This window comes from Melanerpes formicivorus, unplaced genomic scaffold, assembly GCF_026170545.1.
Source record: "Melanerpes formicivorus ecotype bairdi unplaced genomic scaffold, bMelFor1.0.p_v2 SCAF_28, whole genome shotgun sequence".
NCBI classification, from domain to species: Eukaryota; Metazoa; Chordata; class Aves; order Piciformes; family Picidae; genus Melanerpes; species Melanerpes formicivorus.
The window spans coordinates 6,249,426-6,273,188 of record NW_027142380.1 but is presented as its reverse complement, the minus strand read 5'-3'; the positions used below and the strand labels follow the sequence as shown (position 1 = coordinate 6,273,188).

At 45.3% G+C, this 23,763-nt stretch overlaps 2 protein-coding genes across 2 annotated transcripts; one reads left to right on the top strand and one right to left on the bottom strand.

The window, feature by feature from the left end:
- The first annotated feature begins 4,057 nt into the window (after window positions 1–4,057).
- LMOD3 (leiomodin 3) lies at window positions 4,058–13,029 on the top strand. The gene is made up of 3 exons (XM_068154335.1): window positions 4,058–4,501; window positions 6,367–7,734; window positions 10,606–13,029. The coding sequence occupies exons 1-3, from the start codon at window positions 4,211–4,213 to the stop codon at window positions 10,630–10,632; spliced, it is 1,686 nt and encodes a 561-aa protein (XP_068010436.1). The 5' UTR covers window positions 4,058–4,210; the 3' UTR covers window positions 10,633–13,029.
- Window positions 13,030–13,031: 2 nt separating this feature from the next.
- ARL6IP5 (ADP ribosylation factor like GTPase 6 interacting protein 5) lies at window positions 13,032–22,979 on the bottom strand. Its single transcript, XM_068154336.1, has 3 exons — window positions 22,663–22,979; window positions 15,094–15,311; window positions 13,032–14,781 (listed from the first exon to the last, which is right to left on the bottom strand). Exons 1-3 carry the CDS (start codon window positions 22,836–22,838, stop codon window positions 14,609–14,611), a joined length of 567 nt encoding a protein of 188 aa, XP_068010437.1. The 5' UTR covers window positions 22,839–22,979; the 3' UTR covers window positions 13,032–14,608.
- Window positions 22,980–23,763: the final 784 nt, after the last annotated feature.

Here is a 23,763-nt window from a genome sequence, read left to right as displayed (position 1 = left end):
GTGCCATGTCCACACATTTATTGAAGACCTCCTGGACTGGTGACTCCAACACCTCCCTGGGCAGCCTGACCACCCTTCCAGGAAAGAAATTTTTCCTAATATTCAGCCTAAGCCTCCCTTGGCACAATTTCAAGCCTTTGCCTCTCATTCTGTCACCTAATATGAGACAGAAGAGACACAACAGAAGTCCCCTCCATGCTCCCCACTTCTCCCCATGCATTTTGAAGTTTTCTTTTCCCTGTAATGAGTAAAGTGGGTGACTACAGGGGGAGTTTCTAACTATGTAGGTAAGACCCAGTGTAGCTGCTTTCAGACCTCTCTGAAAATAGAAACTAAAACTGATTAAAAAAAATACTAAACTAAAATCATGACATTATTTTTGGGGGCCAAATTAGAGGCATCCAGGTCCCACTGAAACAGGACACACAGCTCCACTTACTCCTTTTAGAGCAGAAGGAAGCCACCAGGCCTCAATACAGTAAGATGTGGTGAGTTGGAGACCACTGGGATGGGTGAGAGGTGGCTCATGGCCCTGTCCCTGCTGTTCCATCCTATCCCCATGACCCCTGCCTGCCACTTCCCACAAGGGCTGGACTTCGCAGCTCCCTGTCAAGCGACTTGGGCAAATGCTTCAAAAGTCAGATGTCCTTGCTCTATTTAAGCACCCAACTTAATCTGGTGTATTTATATCTGCAACAGTTCGGAGGTGTGGTGGGTTGGGTTTTTTTCAACCCCAACGTGATCCCTGGTGTTTTTCCCACAGGGTGTCTCTCTATGATTGCTCTCATTACTTAGTGGTTGTTATTGTTAAGATCTCATCATCTGACCCTTTATAATCCCCAGATTGCCTTACACTGCATGGCTGGACATTCTTGGTGTATGCTACTGATCGTCAATTTTAGACTGCCCCATCAAGCCTACGAGTTTCTAACCAGCGATGCAAGGTTGTGTTACACAGGCACATTCTCCAGCTAATGCCTTGGCACTTGGAAATGCCACAGATTGAGAATAAATGTATGGGTCTTGTTTGGCACCAGCATGTGTCCTGTCAGTTACCTTAAAAACAGAACATGTTTTAGGCACTCGAAGCATGGTTTGAAGGCCTGCTCCATATCAGATAGTGACACAGGGGTCAGGGCATCTTGATATTTCAGTTACAAGCTGGTCAACTTTTTGGGTTTCAGGAGAGATAGGTTGGAAGCTTTGAAGGAAAATGCATGAATGAGAAAAATGGATGATGTGTTACAGCCCAGCACAGCAGCCTGCTGGGCTTCAGGCGAGAGCTCCTCCACACGTGAGTACCAACCTCAGGAACGGTGAGCACTAAGTACGAATCAGTAGTTACCAAGAGTAGATCCTGTCTTCTATCAGTTTGCCCCTGAACTGCTTTCATCTAACACTTGTTAGGTATTTACTTAACATGAATTGTGAGTTGCTATCCACAGGAATCACTTTGTGATCACTGCAGGCTCCTTTTGTCTTCTGCTTATGCTTTGAGTGCAGCTGCTGGCAGGGCTTTTGGACATTCAATAGCAGAGCATCTCATGCAGCAGCTTCTTGTCCAGGGATTCCTGAGGCAGTGTCAAACTGGTGTGAAAATAGCAAGTGCCACCAGTGGAAGTGGCTTTCCTGTCTTAATGAAGGTTGAGGAATAAATGACTCTTTTGGAAAGCTCTGAGGGGAATACTCACAAAGGTTATTGGGAAGAAGATGGGAGTTTTGCCTTGGAAATGATTCCTAGGTTTGGCCATGAATGTGTCCCCAGCCTGCATGGTGTCATTTGTTGCCTTAATGTCCTGTTTCCATCACTCCAAAACACCAAGCAACAGGTTAGAGAAGGAAGTGAATCCTGAACTCAAGGTAATTTATGGAGGAAACCTAAAGTAGGCAAAATGTGATACCCACCTTGGAAATCTGTAGGATTAGCACCCATGTCACCAGGAGAGGTGTCACTGGGCTATGCTTTGCTTTGCATCTGGTGGAGAAGGCATCAATTCCAGAAGTATAGTGTTTCCTAATCATGGCACCAAGAAGTGATATATCTCTACTTAGAAAAAAATTGCTTTTTAAATACCTGTTTTCCTTTTCGAGAGGACTTAATGGGTTTGACCCTACTTAACTCAGCAGATCTGGCCAGACCGTGGCCCATGATGGCCTGGCTGAGGATCATGGAAATACAAGAAGCTGCCATGGGGCTTTATTTACAGTCAAGAAATTAGCAAGTGCTAAGTAACCACCGAAGAGACAGTTTCTGTGACCCAAACAGCATGGTTTGGGGGAATAACATACCAGCTCCCAAAGAGCATTGATTTATTTGATAGCATCAGGAAACCATTTATGGACTCTATTATGGACAGCAATTGCTGGGGGTTAAAACTGCTAGACCAGATGGATTGATGTGTGGGACTGCTGTTGTGCTTGCTACTGCATAATATAAAGTAAGGATGTCCCTTGAAACACCAAAGGGGCAGATGGAGTCATTACATTCTTGGCTTGGGTTTTTGTTGTTTCTTCCTTTACCACTTTAGTGTGTTCTTAAATTTTTGCCCTCCTCCCTGTGGTGGAACAGCCTTAATTAAATGAGGACCTTTGAATAATGGCTTTTTAACAGAGGTTAATAGGGCTTTGAACACTGTGTTTCTTGTTACAAAACACAGCAAAGAGAGGACATCATCATGCAGAGATGATTTTGCTGCTGGCAGACTCAAGAAGAGCCTGGCTGAGACTGCGACAAGAAATATGGCTTTAAAAATTGGTGGGCTCTGGTTTTGCAGCCTCTTGCCTGCAGTTTCTTCCCTATGAAAGAAAAGTTCATAGCTGCAAGGTGAGGATTTGATTTGATCTCCCTTGCAAAGAATATTTGAAATTGTTAGGGAAACCTTCCTAATCCAGTGAGCAGCCCAAACTGCAGTGTACTGAAATTGCACTGGAGAGCAAAAATGACTCACCCATGCTACTCTGCCTTTACAAAGCTGCCATGAGCCCAGGGGTGATGGAGATGTGGCCTTCTGGTTTACCTGTAAATTTAGCAGCCTGTGAAATATTCTGAACAGAGAAGGAGAATGCTTCTTAGATGGAATGGACACTTACTGCAAAAGAAAAGGGTTTCAAGTAATCTTGTTATAGAGACATTTTGGTTGGAATAGACCTCTAAGAGTCCAACCACCATGGCCATTAAGCCATGTCCATGTTCTTTGAACACCTCCAAGGACAGTGACACTGCGACCTCCCTGGGCAGCCTGTTCCAATGCCTGGCCACTCTTGCAGGAAAGAGTTCCATCAGGTCTACAAATACTACGAAAGTAAATCTTTGTAGTTGCTTGTTATTTCTGTAAATAAATTAATGAAGGGGTAAACTGTTAGCCAACATCTGTCGGCAGTGCAAATAATGTTTATGGTAGAAACAGGTCAGTCAAGAAGCAGGGCATGGATGTGCTGGGGGAAATGCTACGGGGAAATGCTCCCTAAGGTCTCACTCCAGGGACCACTCAAGCTGGTTCAAAGGGCTAATGCCCATCCCCACATTGAGCCCTGTCCCCAAACACAAGGTGTGTGTAATACCAGTCGCTCTCTTGCCTCTTGTCCACCTTGGAGGATTTTACATTTGGGAGAGCTCCTCAGTTGTGTGATAGCTGGTCTCACACCAAAACCACCTGCAATATTCAGCCAGGGTTTCCATCTGGCTAAAAGTGGTGGAGATCCTGCAGGTCCCAGCACTTGTGAGGTGTCTGAGACATTATAGATAGGGACACCTTCTGCTGATGCTTCCCACAGCACAGAATGTCACTCACACATCTTGCAGGTACCACGAATATCCCTCCACCCACCTATGGTGCTTACAGCATGGGTTGAGGCACTGGAAGAAGTGGTGTTCCAAGAACCTCTAGAAAATAGCTGTCTCCTGCCTGGCTCAATGGGGGCCACACCAGCTGCACTGAAATGTCAGAAGGGCTTGCACAGCTGACAGGTTGCTGAAAATGGAGCATGGCAGCATCGCCATAAATTCTCTTTATCCAGCCAAGTGCAGCTTAATATAGACTTAGCTGCACGGTCTCTCTCCCACAGTGAGACCAAGAGCTGCCACAGCTCATGACCAAAACATGAAGTTGTTGATTTAACTTCTGCTAGTGAAGGGGGGATAAAACCACCTTTTCAATTTATCTTTCTCTTTAGGTTTAAAAAGTACTAGGGGAAGGGAAGAAGAACAAACATGTCTGAATTCAGCCAGAACTCCGATGAAGAAGTGTGTCCCGAGGACATTGATGAAGATGAAATCTTGGCCAACCTGTCCCCTGAGGAGCTAAAGGAGCTGCAGTCTGAGATGGAAGTCATGGCCCCAGACCCTGAAGTCCCAACTGGGATGATACAGAAGGATCAGACAGAGAAACCTCCCACAGGGAGCTTTGACCACAGGTCCCTGGTTGACTACCTGTACTGGCAGAAGGCATCCAGACGCATGCTCGAGGATGAGAGAGTCCCTGTCACCCTCTTGCCCTCTGAGGTAATGAGCAAAAAAATCACAAGTATTTATTTTGCATTTGCTGTGGGATCTGTTTTATAGCTTTAATACTCTAACTTGCCTCTGCTGCCATCCCTTACATAAGATACGGTGCAAACAAATTGAAATTCATCCCGAAAGCCTCAGCTGTGTCAGGATCCCGCTTGGACTGACAGCAGGGTTGGTCATTGATTTAAATTGCTTTTCTTCAATATTTACCTAAGCTTATTAACATAAGGAAATCCTAACTGTGTTTCAGTAAAGCAAATGAGTGAGAAACTGTTATAAAATCAGTTTGGAGAGTGTGACTCAAATCTGTGGGACGCAGTGGATGTACCAAGACTATGCTGATTTTTCCATAGGAATCATATCTATTAAACTCACAATTAACACAATTTAAGGTCAAAAACCCTCAAGCCCTGTATTTTAACACTGTGAAACATTCACTAATAACCAAGTATGCAGATTCCAGGAACTGGTCCAACCCTTTTTAATACAGAACATAAATTTATTCTACTCTCTCTATGACTTTGAAATAAAGCTAAGGACCATACTCAGATATTTATCAGGATGAGGACCACACTTTACAGTGGGTTAATAAAATTGAAGCTTTGCCAGATAAAACACACACATGTGTTTTAACCTAAGTTGAAGTGACCGGTGAGGTTACTTCACCCAAGTGAAGTGGAAGTAATTGGTATTCATTTATCTTTAAGTTGAAGCAACTGATGTTCATTTACCTTTTCTTAAACACTAGTGGTGTTGCTAATACACAGCACCACATACATCATGGACTCCCCAGGGCAGGTTACATAGGCTCTCCTTGCGGGGGTGGGGTGGGGTAAATCTGTGGTTTTTCCCTCCTGCAGCACTGGTACCCTCAAACTCCCAGGTCTTTGTTAACACTTCTGAGGTTAAATCTGGAATTTGAGTGTAGAGCTGCCTGCTGCATTCACAACTGGTCAAGCGATCCCTCTACTAAACCCCTCCACTGTCACAGCAGATAGGAACCGCAGCCTTGAGGGCAGAAAGTAGCTTTGTGACCTTTTTTCCCAGCTTTTGGTGATGCAAAAGCCATGGCATTGCCCTGCCTGAACTAGTGCATGCCTTTTAGGAAAATATGTTGATCCTTTTTAGCATTTCTCAGTGATGGAGGGTCCACTACACAAAGGTATTTGAAAAATTAATTGCAGTTAGGAGAGCCTCTAGAGAGGGTGGAAGTTTGTACCTAATTTTATTTTGATGGTAGAAGCCCTACTGCCTCACACCAGCTGCATGAAGAGCCCAGTTTCCTATTTCTGGATTCAAAACTGAGCTGCTATTTTGCTCTGTCTTCAGTGATGTTCTTCTTTAGCTGTGATGCTCTGACAGGTACCAGAGCAGGTAGCCTTTTTGTCTCGTGCTGGATGATTTCAGAGTTGTTCTGTGTTCTTTTTGCTCCTCTTTGGGCTGAGCAAACAGCTAAGACAGATCTCTAATGGTTTGTGGCATACGAAATAAACATTCTGTCTTCTCTAGGAAATTATAACAATTACACAAAAATCCATAAAGAGACTTTGGGTTAGAGACTTAACCCCCAGAAAAGTTCAAGGACCATCTTCACCTAGTATTAAATGCACACAGGATGTAATTGTCAGGATTTAATTTACTAGGCAAAGATGAGAAGCCAGTTTGCAGCCACTTTAAGATCAGCTGTTCCTAAGCAAGCCAGCACAGCCCTGACTTACAGGTGGTGTCACTTTAAAGGATTAGTCAATAATGTATGGGCAGAGAGATCCAAATCCAGCTGTTACATGTTTATTTGAGCAGAAAGTTATGTGGCAAAGCTGTGTTCAATCACTTCAGCAGTGAGGTTTTGTCTTTCTCAGAAAAATGCTGCAGAGGAGATGGAAAGTAACGCTGGTGGCAGTGGTGAGGCGGCTGGCGGAAGGGTGCCAGAAGAAAAAGAGAGGCATTACAAAAATGAGCACTTGTCCAGCTCAAGACCACAACCTGAGGAGACAAAGAAAGATGGCACTGATAAGGACAGAGATGAGGAGGAAGAGAAAGAAGAAGCAGAAGAGGAAGATGATGAAAATGAGGAAGGGGATGAAGAGGAAGATGAGTCTGAATCAGAAACAAAGGATACTCACACCAATGAGAACGGTCACAGTGATCAGATAAGTAAGAAGCCAGATCCAGAATCCGCAGAAACCACAGAAAAGCCGAGTGAAAAGAAAATATCAAAATTAAACATCCCCAAAAAGTTGGCACTGGATACCAGCTTCATGAAGCTAAGCGCCAGACCTTCGGGAAACCAAACCAATTTAGAGGAGAATCTGGAGAAAGTCCGAAAAAACAGCCCAGACGTGAAAGAGCTCAACCTGAACAACATAGAGAACGTCCCCAAAGAAATGCTGATAGACTTTGTCAACGCCATGAAAAAGAACAAGAACGTCAAAACCTTCAGCTTGGCCAACGTAGGGGCTGATGACAACGTGGCGTTCGCGCTGGCCAACATGCTGCGCGAGAACAGGAGCATCACCACCCTCAACATCGACTCCAATTTCATCTCTGGCAAAGGCATCGTCGCCATCATGAGATGCCTGCAGTACAACGAGACGCTGACGGAGCTCCGCTTTCACAACCAGCGGGGCATGCTGGGCCACCAAGCGGAGATGGAGATCGCCAGGCTGCTGAAATCCAACGCCACCCTCCTTAAAATGGGGTATCACTTCGAGCTGCCGGGGCCCAGGATGGTGGTGACCAACCTGCTCAGCAGAAACCTGGACAAGCAGAGGCAGAAGAGGCAAGAGGAGCAAAGGCAGCAGCAAATGAAAGAGCAGAGAGAGTTGATAGCGATGCTGGAAAACGGACTTGGGTTGCCTCCTGGGATGTGGGAAATGCTGGGGGGCCCAATGCCCCAGACAAGGATGCATGAACCCCCACAAGCCCCGAAGCCACCTGTCCCCACAGCCGCATCTCTGAGGAAAAGGCAGGAGAGCGTGAGGCAGCCAGCCCCTGAGGAGCCACCCAGAGAGAAGACTGTCAGCTTCAGAGTGGTTAAGCTGAAGAAGCTGCAGCGCAAACCCCCTGTGCCGGAGTACGTGGAACCCCCCGAGAAAACCAACCTCAAAGACGTCATCAAAACGCTTAAACCGGTTCCCAGGAGAAGGCCACCTCCCCTGGTGGAAATAACCCCGAGAGATCAGCTACTCAACGACATTCGGCAGAGTAACGTCGCTTACCTCAAACCGGTAGGTGCTTAGCCAGGGGCTGGGCTGGGAGGGAATCATGTTCACCTGGCATGCTCTGGTGCCACTTGGTGGGGCTGGCAAAGGCACCTGCACACTGTGTGTTGTCATCACATGGCATGGAATCATACAATTGTTTTGGTGGAAAAGACCTTCAACATCGAGCCCTGCTGTCAACCCAGCACCACTATGACCATTAAACCATGTCCCCATGTGCCATGTCCACAGGTTTCTTGAACACTTCCAGTGTCAGTGACTCCAACACCTCTGTGGGCAGCATGTTCCAATGCCTGACCACTCTTGCAGCAAAGAAATATTTCATGATATCCAACCTAAACCTCCCCTGGTGCAATTTCAGGCCATTTAATCCTGTTCTATCACCTGGTAATAGGGAGAAGAGACCAGCACCTACCTCAACACAGCAATGAGGTCATCCCTCAGCCTCCTCTTCTCCAGCCTAAACAACCCCAGTTCCCTCAGCTGCTCCTCACCAGCCCTGTTCTCCAGACCCTTCCCCAGCTTGGTTGGTCTTCTCTGGACATGTTCCAGCATCTCAAACTGCTTGTAGTGAGGAGTTGCCAAACTGAACCCAGTGTTTGAGGTGTAGCATCACACTGCCATTCCTGGGATGCATGTGGTTGCATATCCTGGCAGCACCAGAGACATGACAGCAGGCACCCATTCCTGTCTGCATCCATGCAGGTAGAAGAAAGGAAATTAACTCAGGAGGCAGACAGAACAACAAAAACTCAGTGTAAGCACACTAGGAACAGTGTGTTAGTCATGACAGAAGAATTGGGGATTTTAAGATGTTTGCTTCAGGAGAGTAACAGATATTTTTCACATTAGACTGTCCTCTGTCTCCCACAGAAGCCACATTTCTCTTTTCAGTAATCATATTTTTCTTTAGCTCTCACCTTACACATGACAGCACAATCACTTGGCCCATTTGGTAAAGAATGAACTGAAACACTGGCAGCAAAATAGCTCACTTAAGGAACTGCACAGAGGAACTGGGTTTCCAGTTGGCCACACTCCTCTGCCTCTGTCTGCCCCCACCATGGGTGCTGAGGACCTGGGCTGGCAGGGGACAGTAACCTCACTCCTTCAGTGCTGCCACAAACCCACCAAGCTAAGGCTGTGAGAAGCAAGACGTACCTACAGGCCAAGGCTCTGGGAAACAAGAAGGATCTGGAGTACAGTGGTGGTGTGAGACTGCCTGCCTTTGTTCTGGCTTGACTGAAGCTTGAAGCTATGGTGTAGTAGTAGTCCTGGCTGGACTTGATGGTCTGGAAGGTCTTTTCCAACCATGGTGATTCTGTGAACTTAAATCTTTAGTGTGAAGTGGAAGTCCCAGATAGTGATAACTGCCTCTTGGAGATGCTCTCATTTGGGTACAAAATTCATGTGCCTCTTCAAAATGCTGGCCATCAGATTTAACCTTTTGCTTTCCTAAAATGTTGTGTTTCTTGGCATTTTACCAGTGTTCCAGAAATACTAACAGCAGGCTGCTCTGTGTGTAGCTGGTGGTGTTGATGCATCTGTTTCTGTTGCAATTAATAATGGCCAAGTAGTATTTCATAATTCCTATTTTCTTTATTATTGACTTTTTTTATATACATATATAGTGGGCATGTTTTTGCTTTCTTTTATACCTACACAGAAATAATTATCCCTTTAGTAATTCCAGAGAGAGTACTTTGTGCTGAAATTTTGGCAGGGGCAGGTCCTGCACTGGCATCTGACCCTGGGCCCAGGTTTACTGTGAGCATGCTGCACCCAAATCATATTTGAGAGTTATGGGGTTCTGCTGGCCAGTCTGACTTGGCTGCAGCCAGGGCCTCTGGATGTTAGGAGGAAATTCTTCACAGAAAGAGAGACTGGCCATTGGAATGTGCTGCCCAGGGAGGTGGTGGAGCCACCATCACTGGAGGTGTTTAAAAAGAGACTGGGTGAGCCACTTAGTGCCATGGTTTAGTTGATTAGGTGGCGTTGGGTGATAGGTTGGACTTGATGATCTTGAAGGTCTTTTGCAACCTGGATAGCTCTGTATTGTCTCTTCAGGGCATTTCTGGCCTTTTTAGACCTCAGTCTGTGTTTTGTATTTTGGTGCAATGTCTAACATGACAGGACCTGCTCTCACAAAGGTCACAGTTTATCTGTGCATGCCAAGATGCTGCTTGTGGTGGCAGGTTGGTCCATCACTGCTGTGGGATCTGCTGCCTCCCATCAGAAAGATGGAGGGTGATGGTGCCAGGCACAGCCCTCACTTTGCACAGCAATACTTAAGACTTCTGGGTGCTGTCAGGTGCCAGGAAGCAACAGTGAACCCCAGGCATTCCCAAAAAAAATTCTTGGGAGGTTTTCATAAAGGAGGGCTGTGGGATTTGGGGTGATCAGTTCATGGTCCACCCTAGTTGGGCCAGGTAACAATTGCTATCACAGCCCATGTGAAGGGACATGGGAGTTCTTTTTTTTTTGGTGGTGGTCTTCTGTTATTGGCTCAAAGGACTTAGACTTTGGGCATTAGGGTTTTATTCTCACCTTCCTGTGTGATCTTGGTAACTCCTTACTTGCCTCAATATCCTCAGCTTCCTCGCTAAACTTGGGTTTTACTGCTTGAGCTGAGCTGGGAGTTTGTTTTCTCCTTGGTGGGACTCATTGCAAACAGATTTACTGAGCATTAAGCATCACAAACAGCAAGTGGGGAATTACAGACAAAAGAATTCCTAACCAGAGTTCCTTGGATCACCCAGCTGGTGTATTTTTTGATCTTGTTACAGTTTCTGAAGGTTTATACAAAACTAAACTGGCTTGGGAAATAAGACTGAGATGAGACATTTCCTCCTCCTAATATTTACTGTCCTTTTCCAGGTGCCATTGCCAAAGCAGCTGGAGTGAGAGACCAGACTGCCCTGAAGACAACAACTTGGAATAAAGACTGTTTAAGTTTTGCTTACAACTAATTCAGCAGATGTTTTCTGGTACATATAACTCTTTGGGAACAAAGCTTGAAGCACACACTTTTGTAAGTGTGGGGAAAACGGCTGGCATGGGAAAAGTCAGTGCTAAGCATTTCCATCAGGTATCAAACAATCCCAGTGCCATCTGTCTGCCAAGTGGATCTGAGGCTCCAGTTTGTTGTGGGAGTATTTTCTCAGAGGCATCAATAACCTTGTCTTTCTAGTTTGTCAGCAAACTATTTTGCTTCCATGTCGTCCTTCTGCTGCCAGATTCTGCAGGAACATGCTGTGCTTTATCTTATCTTTCTTTTCACACACATGCTCCTTTATTATTCTCTTGTCCATGTATTTGGTTTCCATGTATACAGCTTCATTTTTTAGGTTAAGGAAAGAGAAATTAAATAAAGCTCTCTCTGTAAGATGTGTGCAGCACTTCCATGGCTAGTAAGCAGCTCACAGAACAGAATGAGTGCTGTGGTACCTCAAATCCTTCAGCTTGATGGTTTCCAGCTACCTGTAGTTCAAAACAGTCCAGCTGCTATTGTACCTGATCAGCATCTAAACGATGATGCCACGCTCTGCTCTGAGAGCTGTAATCCTTCTTGCCCACAATTCACTTTTGTCCATGAGTGTTCCTTAACTACAGCCACTCCAGAGCACTGAAAAGCCAGTTCAGCTCTATATCCAGGCTGTTCTTGTGGTAGGTGGATGGGGCTTACCCCTGTCTTTGCCAGGGGTTTAAGAAACTCATAGCTCCTCATGAATAGCACATTTCACCTCTAGCAGGCCTGGATATGATAGGGTTTAGCCTGCTTATATACAGCTTAGCATGTCCCTATAATTTGTGTGATTCTTTGTTTCTCCTCCCCTTTTTAATCATTTTTTTTGTTGCAAGCCTTTTTTGTGAAGCAGCTACAGGTAAGTCTCACTCTTATGGAACACACCCATAAGAGACCAGTTGTTTGGAGTTATTTTTGTTTAAAGCTATAAGGCATATGGAAAGAACAAAGCCCTTCCTTTTGCTAACGTGCAGCTCCTCTGCCTTCCTGTGGATGCTACACTTGCTTGAAGGGCACAGCTTTGACATCCCCAGCAGGGTTTTCTTCAGGTGAGTTGCTTCTTGCTCATAACTTCCAGCAACCCTTCCCCAGCAGCTAAATCCCAGACCCACCCTGCTTCCCCTTCCTACATTTATTACAAACAGCCTGCAATAGAAGTTGTGTCCAGGACTTCTCTGAATCCAAAGTAAACTCCACTACTGTTACTTCAAAATTTCCTTTATACCTCTCCTTTCTTTGTGTATACCTTGATACCTTTCAACTCTCCATCTTGCAGAATTGCAAAGCTCTCTCAGTTCTGCTTCTCCCTGTAACCACAGTGTTGCAGCCCTGGGCCTCCTGGTTGATGTAACATCTAAGACAGGGCAAGTAGTTTTTTAGGTATCATCTAAGAGGGAAGGGAAAGCAATTTCTGCAGGGCAGAGATATAAAAAAGGAAGCAGCATTTTCACTGCACCTGTTTCATACAGCCCTCTCTTCTTGTAAAGGAGAAAAGAAGCAAAGTGAAGAAACTCTGTACTTTTATCCAAGCCCTCACAGATGGAGCATGGCAGCAGGTGACAAGTACAAAAATCAGTTTCCCCGGAAAGCTCTTGGAGCACATTGCTCTCCATGCAGGCATCAAGGCCAGACTAGTGCAGGTGAAACCAGAGCAGTCAGGACAGGGAGTTATAGAGGAAAAGAAAATATAGTAGTTAACCCTCAAGGTGCCAGGTGCAAATAACTACTACACCCAAAACCAGATGACTTTTATTACCATGGTCCATAGTACAGGACCTGCAAAGCCCTGCCCTGCTCCATGTTCTACCACTGAGCAGCCTCTTGCGTGACCACAGGAAGGAAGCAGCCAGATAGAGATCACACCATCAGTTTGACTGCAGCAGAGCTGGTTTCCTCCTACTGTTCAGTAATCCTAAAAGCAGAAATCCCTCTCAGATAATTAAAAGAAATGTAAAACCCCAGTTAACTAAAGCAGAGTTATATAAGCATGAACAAACACTTTAAGCACTCCACCTCTGCAGAGAAGCCTTTGTGAGGATGTAAGAGGAAGGCCATAACATTCCTGCAGCTCAGAGGTCACTCATGCCTGAATGAAGTTAATACAGATATAGAGAATTCAAAGCTAGCAGCTTAACTACAAGCATGGGCTTGTGGCAGAAGCTGCAGGGTGACAGCAGATCTCCCACCGCCGCTCTGGGGCTTTCCACCAACCACAGAAAGAGAGACAAGCTGAAATGTCCAACCACTGTTGCAAATCTGAAATAAATGCACTCTGTAATCACCATTAGAATTTATTTTCCTTCATAACTGTGTAGCTCTTTAAAATTCTACAGTAAAGACAAAATTTTAGGCTACTGTGTTCTTGAAGGGAGGAAACAAAGACCATGCGCTACAAGTGAGGAACAAGCCATTGACTCTTCAGCTGGAATATACAGACATTCTCAATAAATACTGAGCACTTCAACACTTAAATGGAATGACACTGTCAGATTTCTACACAGTTCACTATGAAAACAGCATGGTAAGTTACACAAAAGCCTCAACTTGAAGGATCTTTGCCTTTTTTTTTTTTTTTGTAAGATTAATTCCTTTGTTAGAAAAGAGAAATGCAAGAATATTTGCAATGGAGTGTCACCTGGACAACTTTTCCCAGCCTAGTGTTTGTGAGCTCCTAGTATCAAGGTAATTCTATCAGAGGTGGCAGTTAAGTTAAAATATAGACATATAAAAATCCCCCACACCACTTCCAGGTGCTGTGACAGGCAAATAGCTTCATGAATTTAGAATGGGTTTTCAAAAAACTGTATCTTGACATTTATTGCTTTTTACTTGTAAACCTGAACTCCAGTTTATTCCTTTGAAGAGTGTCAGAAGCACAGAGTCAATGCGATGCGTGCTTTGCTTAGAGCTTTGTATTCTGCTTAAGAAAAAGGTGACCCACGCTTGAGAACACACACACACCTCCATCTACAAACAGCTTATACAGACTAAACCAGAACAAGGTAAGTTCTAAAGTAGCAGTAGTAAAAATACATCAATAGGGTAGAAATAGGTTGGGTGAGATAGGTTTCTATCTGCAAATATTCTTTTTTCCCCATGATTGGCTGTAGTTTAGCTGACCTGCAAGGAAGTCTGGCTCTCCTGCAGAGAAGAGCAGTGTCTATAGACCAAGATCGTGGAGAGACCAAAGGTGCATTTTACTGGAACTGACAGCAGCATGGTGCCATGTATATTTTGCATGCTTAGATCTATTTAGACTGTTTCCCAGCTTCTAAAGGAGGAATGTGAGGTGAGGACAGGAATCCATATTCATTACAAGCATTGCACAGTTTTACTGCTTGCTAGTTAAGCTAGGAGCGTGGTCTCAAAGTGGACCACTCAAGTGAAGGACTTGGAGGATGCAAAAGACTTCTCATACATTCCAGCTCACCCTGACCATTGCCACCCTGAAGATGCTACCCAGCATAAACTGCATGAACTGCCATCTTGTAGAACCGAGATGAAAGGTGTGTTACTTCTATCAGACAAATTTGCTACAAGACAGTTTGAGACACTGCATTCCATGGGTTTCCATCTCTTTCTCCTCTACCTCTCCCCAGAAGAAGAGACAAGGAAACACATTGAAGTTAGTATGTATTTGTGTAAACACCAGAACATTCTGCTATACAATAGAAAAAAAGTTGCTGCTCTTATGTTCTTAGAGGAGCCCTGAAGACCCTGGAATACCTGTATTCTGCAACTATTAATCTGTACCACGTGCATTTCCTGCTTTGTACACAAACTGAAAGCAAGCCTGAACAATAGTAAATAGCAACTACACTCCTGCAACTGCTAAAAATACCATGTTGCAGCTGCTTACTCCTTCACTTTGGATATGTAGTCAGCCAGTTTGTTGATACTATCCTCTTGCTGTTCTAGAGCATCCAGGATGATGCCCATTGGGGTCTTCTTCAAGCCTATTCCTTCCATCTTGTTCTCCAGCTTGTTTTTTATGTTCCGGAGCCTCAGGGAAGCATGGACAAACATCACTGCAGGACAGAAACAGACTTGTTAATGCCCGGGAAATGCACACTCCTTGCAGCATTCAACTTCACACTCCAATGCCATGGCATCACTGGAAGAAGATGAAGTCTCAATGACTGTTTAAGTAACCACAGGTACCCATTTAACAATAGCTTGAATGAGGCCTTGGGCTGTTTTGTGTCTCCTCCCCTGCAATTCTGTTTTGGGATCATTTAAATAGAGACAGTAAACAGCAGCCAATTTAGACTATGCAGACTCACTTGAGGAAGCTCAAATCAAGTGCCCTTAGCACCCCAGAGAAGAGGAGAAATACTTACAGAGGAGAGGAAGCGTGATCCCAAACATGAACACCATGACATCTCCCAGATAGTAGATCAAGAAGTAGCTAGACAACATGATGAACACTACGAACGTGGTTGGGTACTGCTTCTTCATCCTGCGGAGTATATCCTTGTTGTGCGATACCCACACAAACCCCATGAACACCAGCACCACCACAGTACCACCAATAAGCATGTTCAGGGGACTCAGAAATCTAGAGAGAGAGGGGGGAAAAAAAAAAAGTGTCCTCTTTCAGAGTCTTTAAAATTTGTGTCTATAGAGCAAACATATAGCTCACTGATAACCTGTTACTAGGCACACAACGCATGAACAAGTCAGTTGTTGCTCTCAACACCTTTACCAATCTCTGATTTTCAGGCAGAAGCTAAAGCAAGCAATAAGTGTAACTGAACGAGCAACCCTTCCCAGTGAATCTAGATTCTTTATGTGCATAGCTCAGGAGGAGTTTCTGCAGCAGCTCATCTTTGGTGGCGCTTACCATCAGCACCTCTCCTGCATGTGCAATCCTGACAGCAGATGGAGCCAAAGGTCACTTGCCCAAGGGATCAATCTCCTTACCCATGATGAAAGCCAGGCTCGGCCTGGGCCTTCAGATGAACTAGCTTTTCAATAGCAAAATGGGATAAGTAAGGGAATGTTGAGTAAAGAAAGTTACAGCACTGGTTTGTATTTCTGAATAAGCTTTCTCCTTGGCTTACATGCACACAAAAGAATTTTGACAGCCTGTAGAAGGAGCTTCCCACCATCAGCAACACAGTTGGAAGCCCATTCCCAAGCAAGCATGCCTCAGAGTCAGAAGGAACTGGAATATAGGATAAGGATCTTGCAGGAAGAAGAGCCAGGCCTGGCACGAGAGTCACTCCTGAGGTGTGTGTTCTATTATTGTTAACAGAGTTACCAAGCAAACCAAGCCACCAAGTGGATCTGCTTTGGACTATAAACAGCAAGGCCCTTTTCTGGACCAGAGCAAGAACATCACCTGCTCAAACCACTTTCCCCAAGTATTCAAAGCTTGTTTCTGCACTTACAAAAACTCCAGGCTCTATTATATTTCACTTACATAGTAATAACTTGTGTGATTTCATGTGCATTCTGATTTACTTGCTTGCATGTGCACTGATCTAATTGCACAGCAGCTGAAGGCTCCAAGCTGTTATAACAGCAGGATAACACCACCCTGATAAAACCAGACACAGTCAAGATTTCCTCTTGAAGACTTTGCAGTCAGTCTTACTGTTCCAAAGCTAACAGGCAAAATGACTCATCACTCCACCCCACTGCTGAGGAGGATGCTATGGTTTGTGGTCTGTGCTTCATATCCGGCACAGGCAGAAGAAATCTATTGAACTGGTATGCCAACACTCTACCTGCAATGCCAGAGAGCATTTTCCTCAAGAAGGCAAAACCCTCAAGAATTATTTCAGAGCAGAGTCTGGCTTTTGATTCTTTAAGTCAATTGTGACAACAGGAGACAGGACAACTGGATGGAAAGAGATTAAAATTAAGACTTGTTTGCCACCTGCTCCTGCTACTCATACTGAAAAGCTACCAGGTCGTTTGGAAGTGGTGATAGGGCAGACTTGCCTGTTGCATCTGAGTCACTCCCTGCAGCCAGCCAGATTATTTTTAGTACTGAATTGTCAATCTTAAGTTTCCAGGCTGGAAAAAGTGAACAGCACTGCTCTGGAAAGAAATCAGTTTCATTTGTGCTCCTCTGCAGCAGCAGGAGGGTGACTCACGACTGGACCACAGTGGTGCCTGGCTTCTATACATACTACTGGACATTGGAGATGTTTACAGCAGAAGTCATCTCCACATCACAGCTAGCTTGGGGCAGAATTGGCCAAATTTACTCAGACAGCTGACAGCAACCAATTTCTTCTTCCCAAAAATCTACAGGCAAATATCCTGGATGCAGCAAAGGAATAGGCAGAGCTCCACTCTACATTTTCCATGTCTTTTAATTACTATCAGAACTTTATCTCCCCTGCCCTTCCATCTACTCTCCTTACAACTTCAGTTACTGGTGGTAAAGAGCAATACCTCTCTATTTATAGGGAAGAGACCAAAGACTTCTCTGTTCTGCACTTCTTTCTGGTATTACCCAGGGTCTGTTTAACTGACTGGCTGTAAAGGATATGAAGAAAAAAGAAGAATGCATTCAAATGGATCCCACTTTCCTGGGGAGAGTCATTTGAATTACATGTTTTCTGAAGTGGGCTGCATTCCAATGAGTACAAGGAAACAGTGAACCTAAGTATCAAATGAAGTCATTCAGAGGCACATGAAAACAGATGGGGACAGCAGTTGCCACTGAAAACTGGTATTCAAATTATCAGCCATGTGTCCATGCACTTCAATACTGTTGATTACAGTGCTGGATAGGGTGTCACATGCCAAGCTACCCATTATTGCTTGATTCGCCCACAGTGTAATCCATAGCACTGAGATTCTCCTAGAAATATGTACATAGAAACGTCTTCTCCAGCAATGGCATTGCTCAGGAAGGCAGGCCTCCATTACCCAGTTTCACTCAGATCTGTTGGCACACTGCTCTCAATAACACAATAGCTAGAGACTGAAAAGGAAAAAACATGTACAAGTTGTTTTGGAACACCAGTATCTGGGGAAAAGAGAGCTGTACCACAGCCCTAGAAGTCACCTTACGGTTGAGCCACCAACGTTGGCTTATTTATAGATATCAGAACACATTATGCCAAATCCATGCTCAGGCAAGAAGGCTGGATGTCTTTCAAAGCTGCAGAGACAAGGTAAGTGACCAGCTCTTAAGTGTGCTACAAGATACCTTCTAAATATAATTCCCTTCAGCAGGTATTTATGAGACTTCTCAGATACCTAAAAATGTAATGCACAAAACTATTAGCACAGCAATGGTGTGGTAATTTGAGTTTACAGTGATCAGATGACTTAGAAGAAGAAACCTCTTTTGGGGTTGGAGAAGAAAGCCACCAACGTTCACAATAGTGAAAGGAGACAGTATGGCAGGACTAAGTAGAATTTGAGGCTAGCAGCCCAGTGCTCAGCACCCTAGCTGGCTGATCTGCTGCACTTCTCTCTGTAGTGGATGTGGTACAACCCTGCTAGGCTTCTGTGACCTCCAGTACAGCTGGGACAAAATGGCAAGAAAAACCTGTCACCTGTCAGCAGCATTGCAAGGCAACTTCCAATTGTGCTCCTGCTGCCCCTCAGAGACCAGGTTTTCTTCGGCATCTGCTTTGACAGAAAGTAAACAGATGGGGAAAGAAAAGAAACAACCTGCTTGGCTGCAGGGACACAGGCAGCGTCCTCTGCCAAGTAGCACCATAGGACACTTTGTATTTGTGTAAGTATTATCAACAAACAGAAGAGCTACTTGCAGCTGGTGGGGGAGGTTGTGCAGGAAGAAGTATTGGCATCTACCTCTGGCCAGCAAAACCAGATTACGATGAGATACTTTGTTGTCACTGGGTTCAAGTTTCTAGACTCATCCCTACACGCACAGGAAACAGGTTAGATTTTCCACCTAGAGGCAGGAAGGCCCAAAGAGCTCTGCTTTCAGTGACTTACCACATCACCTCTTCCTGTCAGGTTATTTCACATCTGCACACCTGTGAACAACCTTGCAGCAAGAAAGGTGAACAGTTACTTGGAGGATACACAGTTACAGTGTTGGGAAAAAGAGAGCCAGGCAAAACACATCATTTGTGCAAGACAGGAAGCCTCCAGCAGCCTAAGACCAGAATTAGGACAGGCCACAAAAAGCAAAAGCAAGCTAGCTTCATCTGTAAATCATCTACATTTCAGATAACTATCTCAGGGTGATTATTCAGCAGTTGCTGTCACATCTGTTTCTTTGGCATGTGACCAGGCAAGACTGAAATAAAGCACTGAGCAGGATATTTGCAGTCATTGAGAACATCTTTTTACTTAGAGCAGCTCAGTTAGGCTACTACACCAAATAAGAATGAAGAGACACTTTCAGAAGGCCTTTTGCTCCATCACGTTCCAAGCAGTGGGCATTTAAATGCTTCCTTAGACATTTGTTTTAAGTATCTTTAAAATTCTGCCCTTTCTCTCCCCCTCATGTGTCTAGCTGTAAATAGAGGTAACTCATGAAACTATACATGGCTTGTTGTCCCAGGTGATTCACTAATGCTCCCTCACTTACATTGCTCTGAGAAAAGGAGACCAATTCCTTTCTGCAGAACTGCCAGACCTTTATGAACTTGTGTACTGATATTATTACATTACCTATGCTTTAAAGTAATGTGTTTTGCTTGCTTACTCTTTAATCAGGCATTAGAGAAATGAAGCATTTTGCTGCTCTGGAGTTTTCATTTCAGCAAGGGAATCACTGGAAGCATGTCAGCTAAGGTAGTGGTCTGTGAACTGCCCGAGGTTGTGCAGATGGGCAGTAGATCTTTTATAGAAGAATTAGCAAAGGAAAGAGACATTGGACCTCAGGCTGCAGTGAAAATACTGTTCCAGGAAAGAGTGAAGGCTTAGACACATCATGCTGAAATCCAGCATGCCTTTCATTACTGTCAGATTTAGAAACTAATTTTTAGCAAGTACATGGCAACAAAATCCTGGAAGAAATTACATCAAATCAAGTAGTTAAGTTTGAGCTTCAAGACACAGAAGCCTTGTTGGAGGAGGTGAAAGCACAGAGAAATTCCACTTATTAACCAAAGATTGTTTGAGGGGAGCTGCAAGCTGCTGTGGGAGGCACTGATTTTAATCACTATTTGTAGAACTCTCACAGTGACAGGGCCCTGGCTCAGGGTAAGAATGGGCAGCCCATCTTGTTATACAACAGGGAGAAGGGCACAATTTGATTTGGTAAAGATCTGGATTTGTATCTGCAGTCTACTGCAACAGAGGTGTAGGGGGAAGGGAGAGCACATTTGCCCAGATTCACTCTTAAAGGAATGTGCAGGGTGTGGAGGAGACAGGGCTGCTGATACCAGCCTGCATTAGTAGAGTGGCACTAATTCAGTAGTGATGGTTTCTCCTTCACCAGTTGATTTCCTGCCTACACCTCCCATAAGCTGAAAGTAAAACCTACATGGCTGCCAAGCACAGAAAATCATTTACATGTAACAGTAGCTATTAGACAAGCAAATGGAGGGAGAAAGTCAGGGAAATGATGCAGTTGAGACTACTACAGATCTAGTACACTCATGTTAAGGTTATTCCATACCTTGTAGAGAGATAGTAAGAGGCTAAAGAGGTCAACTTCACTGTGCAAGAGACAACATATTGAAGGTGTGGCAACAAGAACTCTAATTCCTGTATCAAGGAAGCTTCAGGCTACAATTTCTGTATCAGCCCAGCACCACCCTACCAAGTGTCACAATAGCTGAAAAATATCATCTCTGTGTTCCAGGTCTGTCTATATATAATTAGATGGCTTGAAAACAGGTAAAGCTGGTCATGGGCTAAGTTATTTTTTGATCACAGGAAGACCACTACATTAGCAGCTTCAGTAATTCTGCCCTTAGGCCTGCACCCAGCCCTGGAGTTCCTAAAAAGCCATGATTCATCATTCGGCCATTCCTGCCCATCGCAGAACAAAGTGCAAGGAAGCGACATAGTCATCAAGTTAAATTTACCAGCAGAACTTTCTTTACCTTTCTCCCAAGCCACAATCTGGCCAAGCAAAAAGTATTTTTAATAAAATAAATGGATAGGTTCTCTGTTGAAGCGTTATCCTGTTTCCTTTGAGTTCCTCTCTCATCCTTTTTTATTTCAGTGTGAGAAGAATCAGATTCATCATACACCAAAGGCTCTGAGACATGCAATAAAAAAACAATGCGAGAGTGAGATCTAATTCCTCATTCCAAAGCTCTCAATTCAAAGGGCAAGCACTCAATAGTTAGGATACTAGAATTGCAGCTTTGATGTTAATCTCCATATCCTGTGGCTTTCTTCTCCTCCACCCAAATGAAATAGTGAGGAATAAGTGGGAGATGTAACACACTTATCTAAAGAAAAAGGATCAGAGTTCAAAAGGAGAAATTTAGAAGTCTGAGTACAAGCTGTTACCATCCCCATTTTTCAACCAGAGATATCATAACTGTTCAGTTTTTCCCCCATCTTTTTGGGGAGAAGAGCTGTTCTGATTTCCAGGGCACCTGCAACTTACCTACTTATTGAGAGCTGGCTACAGCTCTCACACTGCTAAAGAAGGGCAAATGACACTGATGTTTAGGCCAAGAACAGCAAGACCATGGAAGTCTCATTTTATCCCTACCAAAATTAAGAAGAAAGCCTACAGTGCTGTGCCAAACCTTTGCATCAAGAAGTGAAAGCAGGGTTCTCAGCCCCTCCTTTTGCAGATCACAAGCCAAAGCTCCCTGCAGCCCAGAGAATCTTCACCGACTTAGTTGCTAGCTCAACAGCTTCAGAAGCCCTTTCAAGATGCAGACTGCTTAACTGAGTAAATAATGGATTGAGTAGAATAATTTCCAGCTTCTGCAATATACAAGATAAGATGCTCTTCAGTCAAAATTATTCTGGCCTAGGGGCTGGGCAGCTTTCCAATTTAAGCATTTGCACTTGTGCATTGTTTGTTGGGAAGAGGGGAGCATTCCAGTTTCTGTATTAATAGGCTCAATCATCAGCCTCTGCTGCATGTCTTGCTTAAAAGCATTCTGACCCAAGACTCTAGAGCAATGCTTGTAGAAATGTTGCATAGGCTTTGGTTCATAAGATGATTATAAGGTTATTTCCCAATTCTGTTCAGGAAAGCTGGGCCTGCTAAACGATCGTACTAGCAGATGGCCCTGCCTCAAAGCTCTCAAGCCTGTCCACCAAAATTATACAAACAGGCGCCTTATTTATTTTATATTCAAGGTCTTTTAGTATGAGCTATCTCAGAAATAAGAAAGGCTTGTTCTGTCCCCTGGATGTAAGCTTGGCACCATAACAGAGAGCAGAACTCGCCCCTTCTTTAAATTCGCTGTGAAGCTTTTCTCAGCTTGAGCAGTCGCACCGGACAGATTTAGCGAGGAAGCACGGATGGCTGCGCAGGATGCAGCTCAGCGTTTCAGAGCTGTGACATCCCAACACAAACCCACCACTGCCTTCTGCCAGGCACACAGTGCCCCATGACAAGCTGGGCGACTGAAGTCTTCTTCCTTGGCAAAGGGGCTTGATGAGCATGGAAGAGGAAGATAAGGAGGAGTTCTCAGATCTGTTAGACCCCCACTAACAAATGAGTAATTTTTAAACACCACTCCTATGCTAACAACCCCCCTCCGCAAGGCAGGTTCTAACCAGGCCTTCATTTCCTATGCGACACCAGGTAAATCAGAGATTTCAGGGATGGGCAAAGGAACAAAAGCAGTTTCCCGACATATCCCCGGGCAGTGCAGCGCCCGGGGCCAAGCCGAAAGGCACCGGGCGAGACGCAGCATTCCCTAGACAGGGAGCGGGGCCACCCCACAGTCCACCGCCCCTCCAGTCCCGGAGCCCGCCGCTCCCTGCAGGCCCCTCCCCGGCCGCCGCTGCCGGAGGGCAAGCGAGGCCCGTGCACTGACCCCACGATGGAGACAACGGCGGCGGCCACTATCAAGTAGTTGGTCTGGTAGTAGAGCAGGTTGCTGACCACCCGGTTGTTCCATTTCGAGATGTCCTTGAAGTCCGGCCGGGCGAAGCGATCCGAACCGGGAAAGAAATCATCCCAGGCCCGCACCGGCGCCAGCTGTACCTCCATGATTGCCACCAGCGCCCCGCCGCCGCGCAGGCCTAAGAGCTCCGCGGCGCCGCCCCGGGGCGGCTCCCGGCCCGGCTCCGCGCCACCGGCCCCGCCGCCGCCCAGCCCCTGCCGCTTCTCTGCTGCTGAAACCAGCGAGAAACGAGCGGCAGCGCAAATGATAGGCGTGTGACACCGCGCCGCGCTTTACCACGCCCAGGCAGGGCAGCGGGCGGCGGCGTCGCGCTGCTGTCCTCAGTATACTCATTGTTTCTTCGGCGTAAGGGGGTGTACGTTTAATATTGATGTGGAGAAGCTAGTTTGTGTCCTCTTTGAAACTGGGAATTGAGGTTCAGGTGCAGAGGGAGGCGTCTGTCTCAGGCAGAGGAACCACGGGAATGTCAGGCCATCGCAGCGTGGCTGTGCCCCAACCCCTCCAGCCTCAGAGGAGGTGGCTGGTGCCAACAGCCGGTGTAGTTCAAGCCCCAGCAGTCCTCATGAGATTTGCTGTTGTTCTTTCTGTGGTTTTGCACTTCATCCCCTTCAGATCAAGGGCATGGCATCACACAGCACCCCAGGCCTGCTGTAGCAATGTGCCAAGCAACAATGTCCTACTCTCAGCGAGTTTGCTGATTATAACCAAGCTGGGAGTGGTGGCTGACACACCAGAAGGCTGTGCTGCCGTTCAGCAAGACCTGGACAGGCTGGGGAGTTGGGCAGAATTGAACCTCATTAAGTTCAGTAAGGGCAAGCACAGAACCCTCTACCTGTGGAGAAATAACTCCTCTGGAGACTTACAAAACCTGCCTGGACGTGCTTCCGTGCAACCTGATCTAGGTGTACCTGCATTAACAGGGAGGGCGAATTAGATGATCTCAAGGTTCCTTCAAACCCCTACCATTCTATGATTCTATAGCACTCAAAATGAAGGCCAGCAGTAAGCCAA

Coding starts and splice junctions, on each gene's coding strand:
- LMOD3 (XM_068154335.1), top strand. CDS start 4,211: ATGTCTGAATTCAGCCAGAACTCCGATGAAGAAGTGTGTCCCGAGGAC. Junction 4,502..6,366: donor TCACCCTCTTGCCCTCTGAG/GTAATGAGCAAA, acceptor TGTCTTTCTCAG/AAAAATGCTGCAGAGGAGAT. Junction 7,735..10,605: donor ACGTCGCTTACCTCAAACCG/GTAGGTGCTTAG, acceptor GTCCTTTTCCAG/GTGCCATTGCCAAAGCAGCT.
- ARL6IP5 (XM_068154336.1), bottom strand. CDS start 22,838: ATGGAGGTACAGCTGGCGCCGGTGCGGGCCTGGGATGATTTCTTTCCC. Junction 15,312..22,662: donor GCCGTTGTCTCCATCGTGGG/GTCAGTGCACGG, acceptor CTCTCTCTCTAG/ATTTCTGAGTCCCCTGAACA. Junction 14,782..15,093: donor GATCACGCTTCCTCTCCTCT/GTAAGTATTTCT, acceptor TCTGTCCTGCAG/TGATGTTTGTCCATGCTTCC.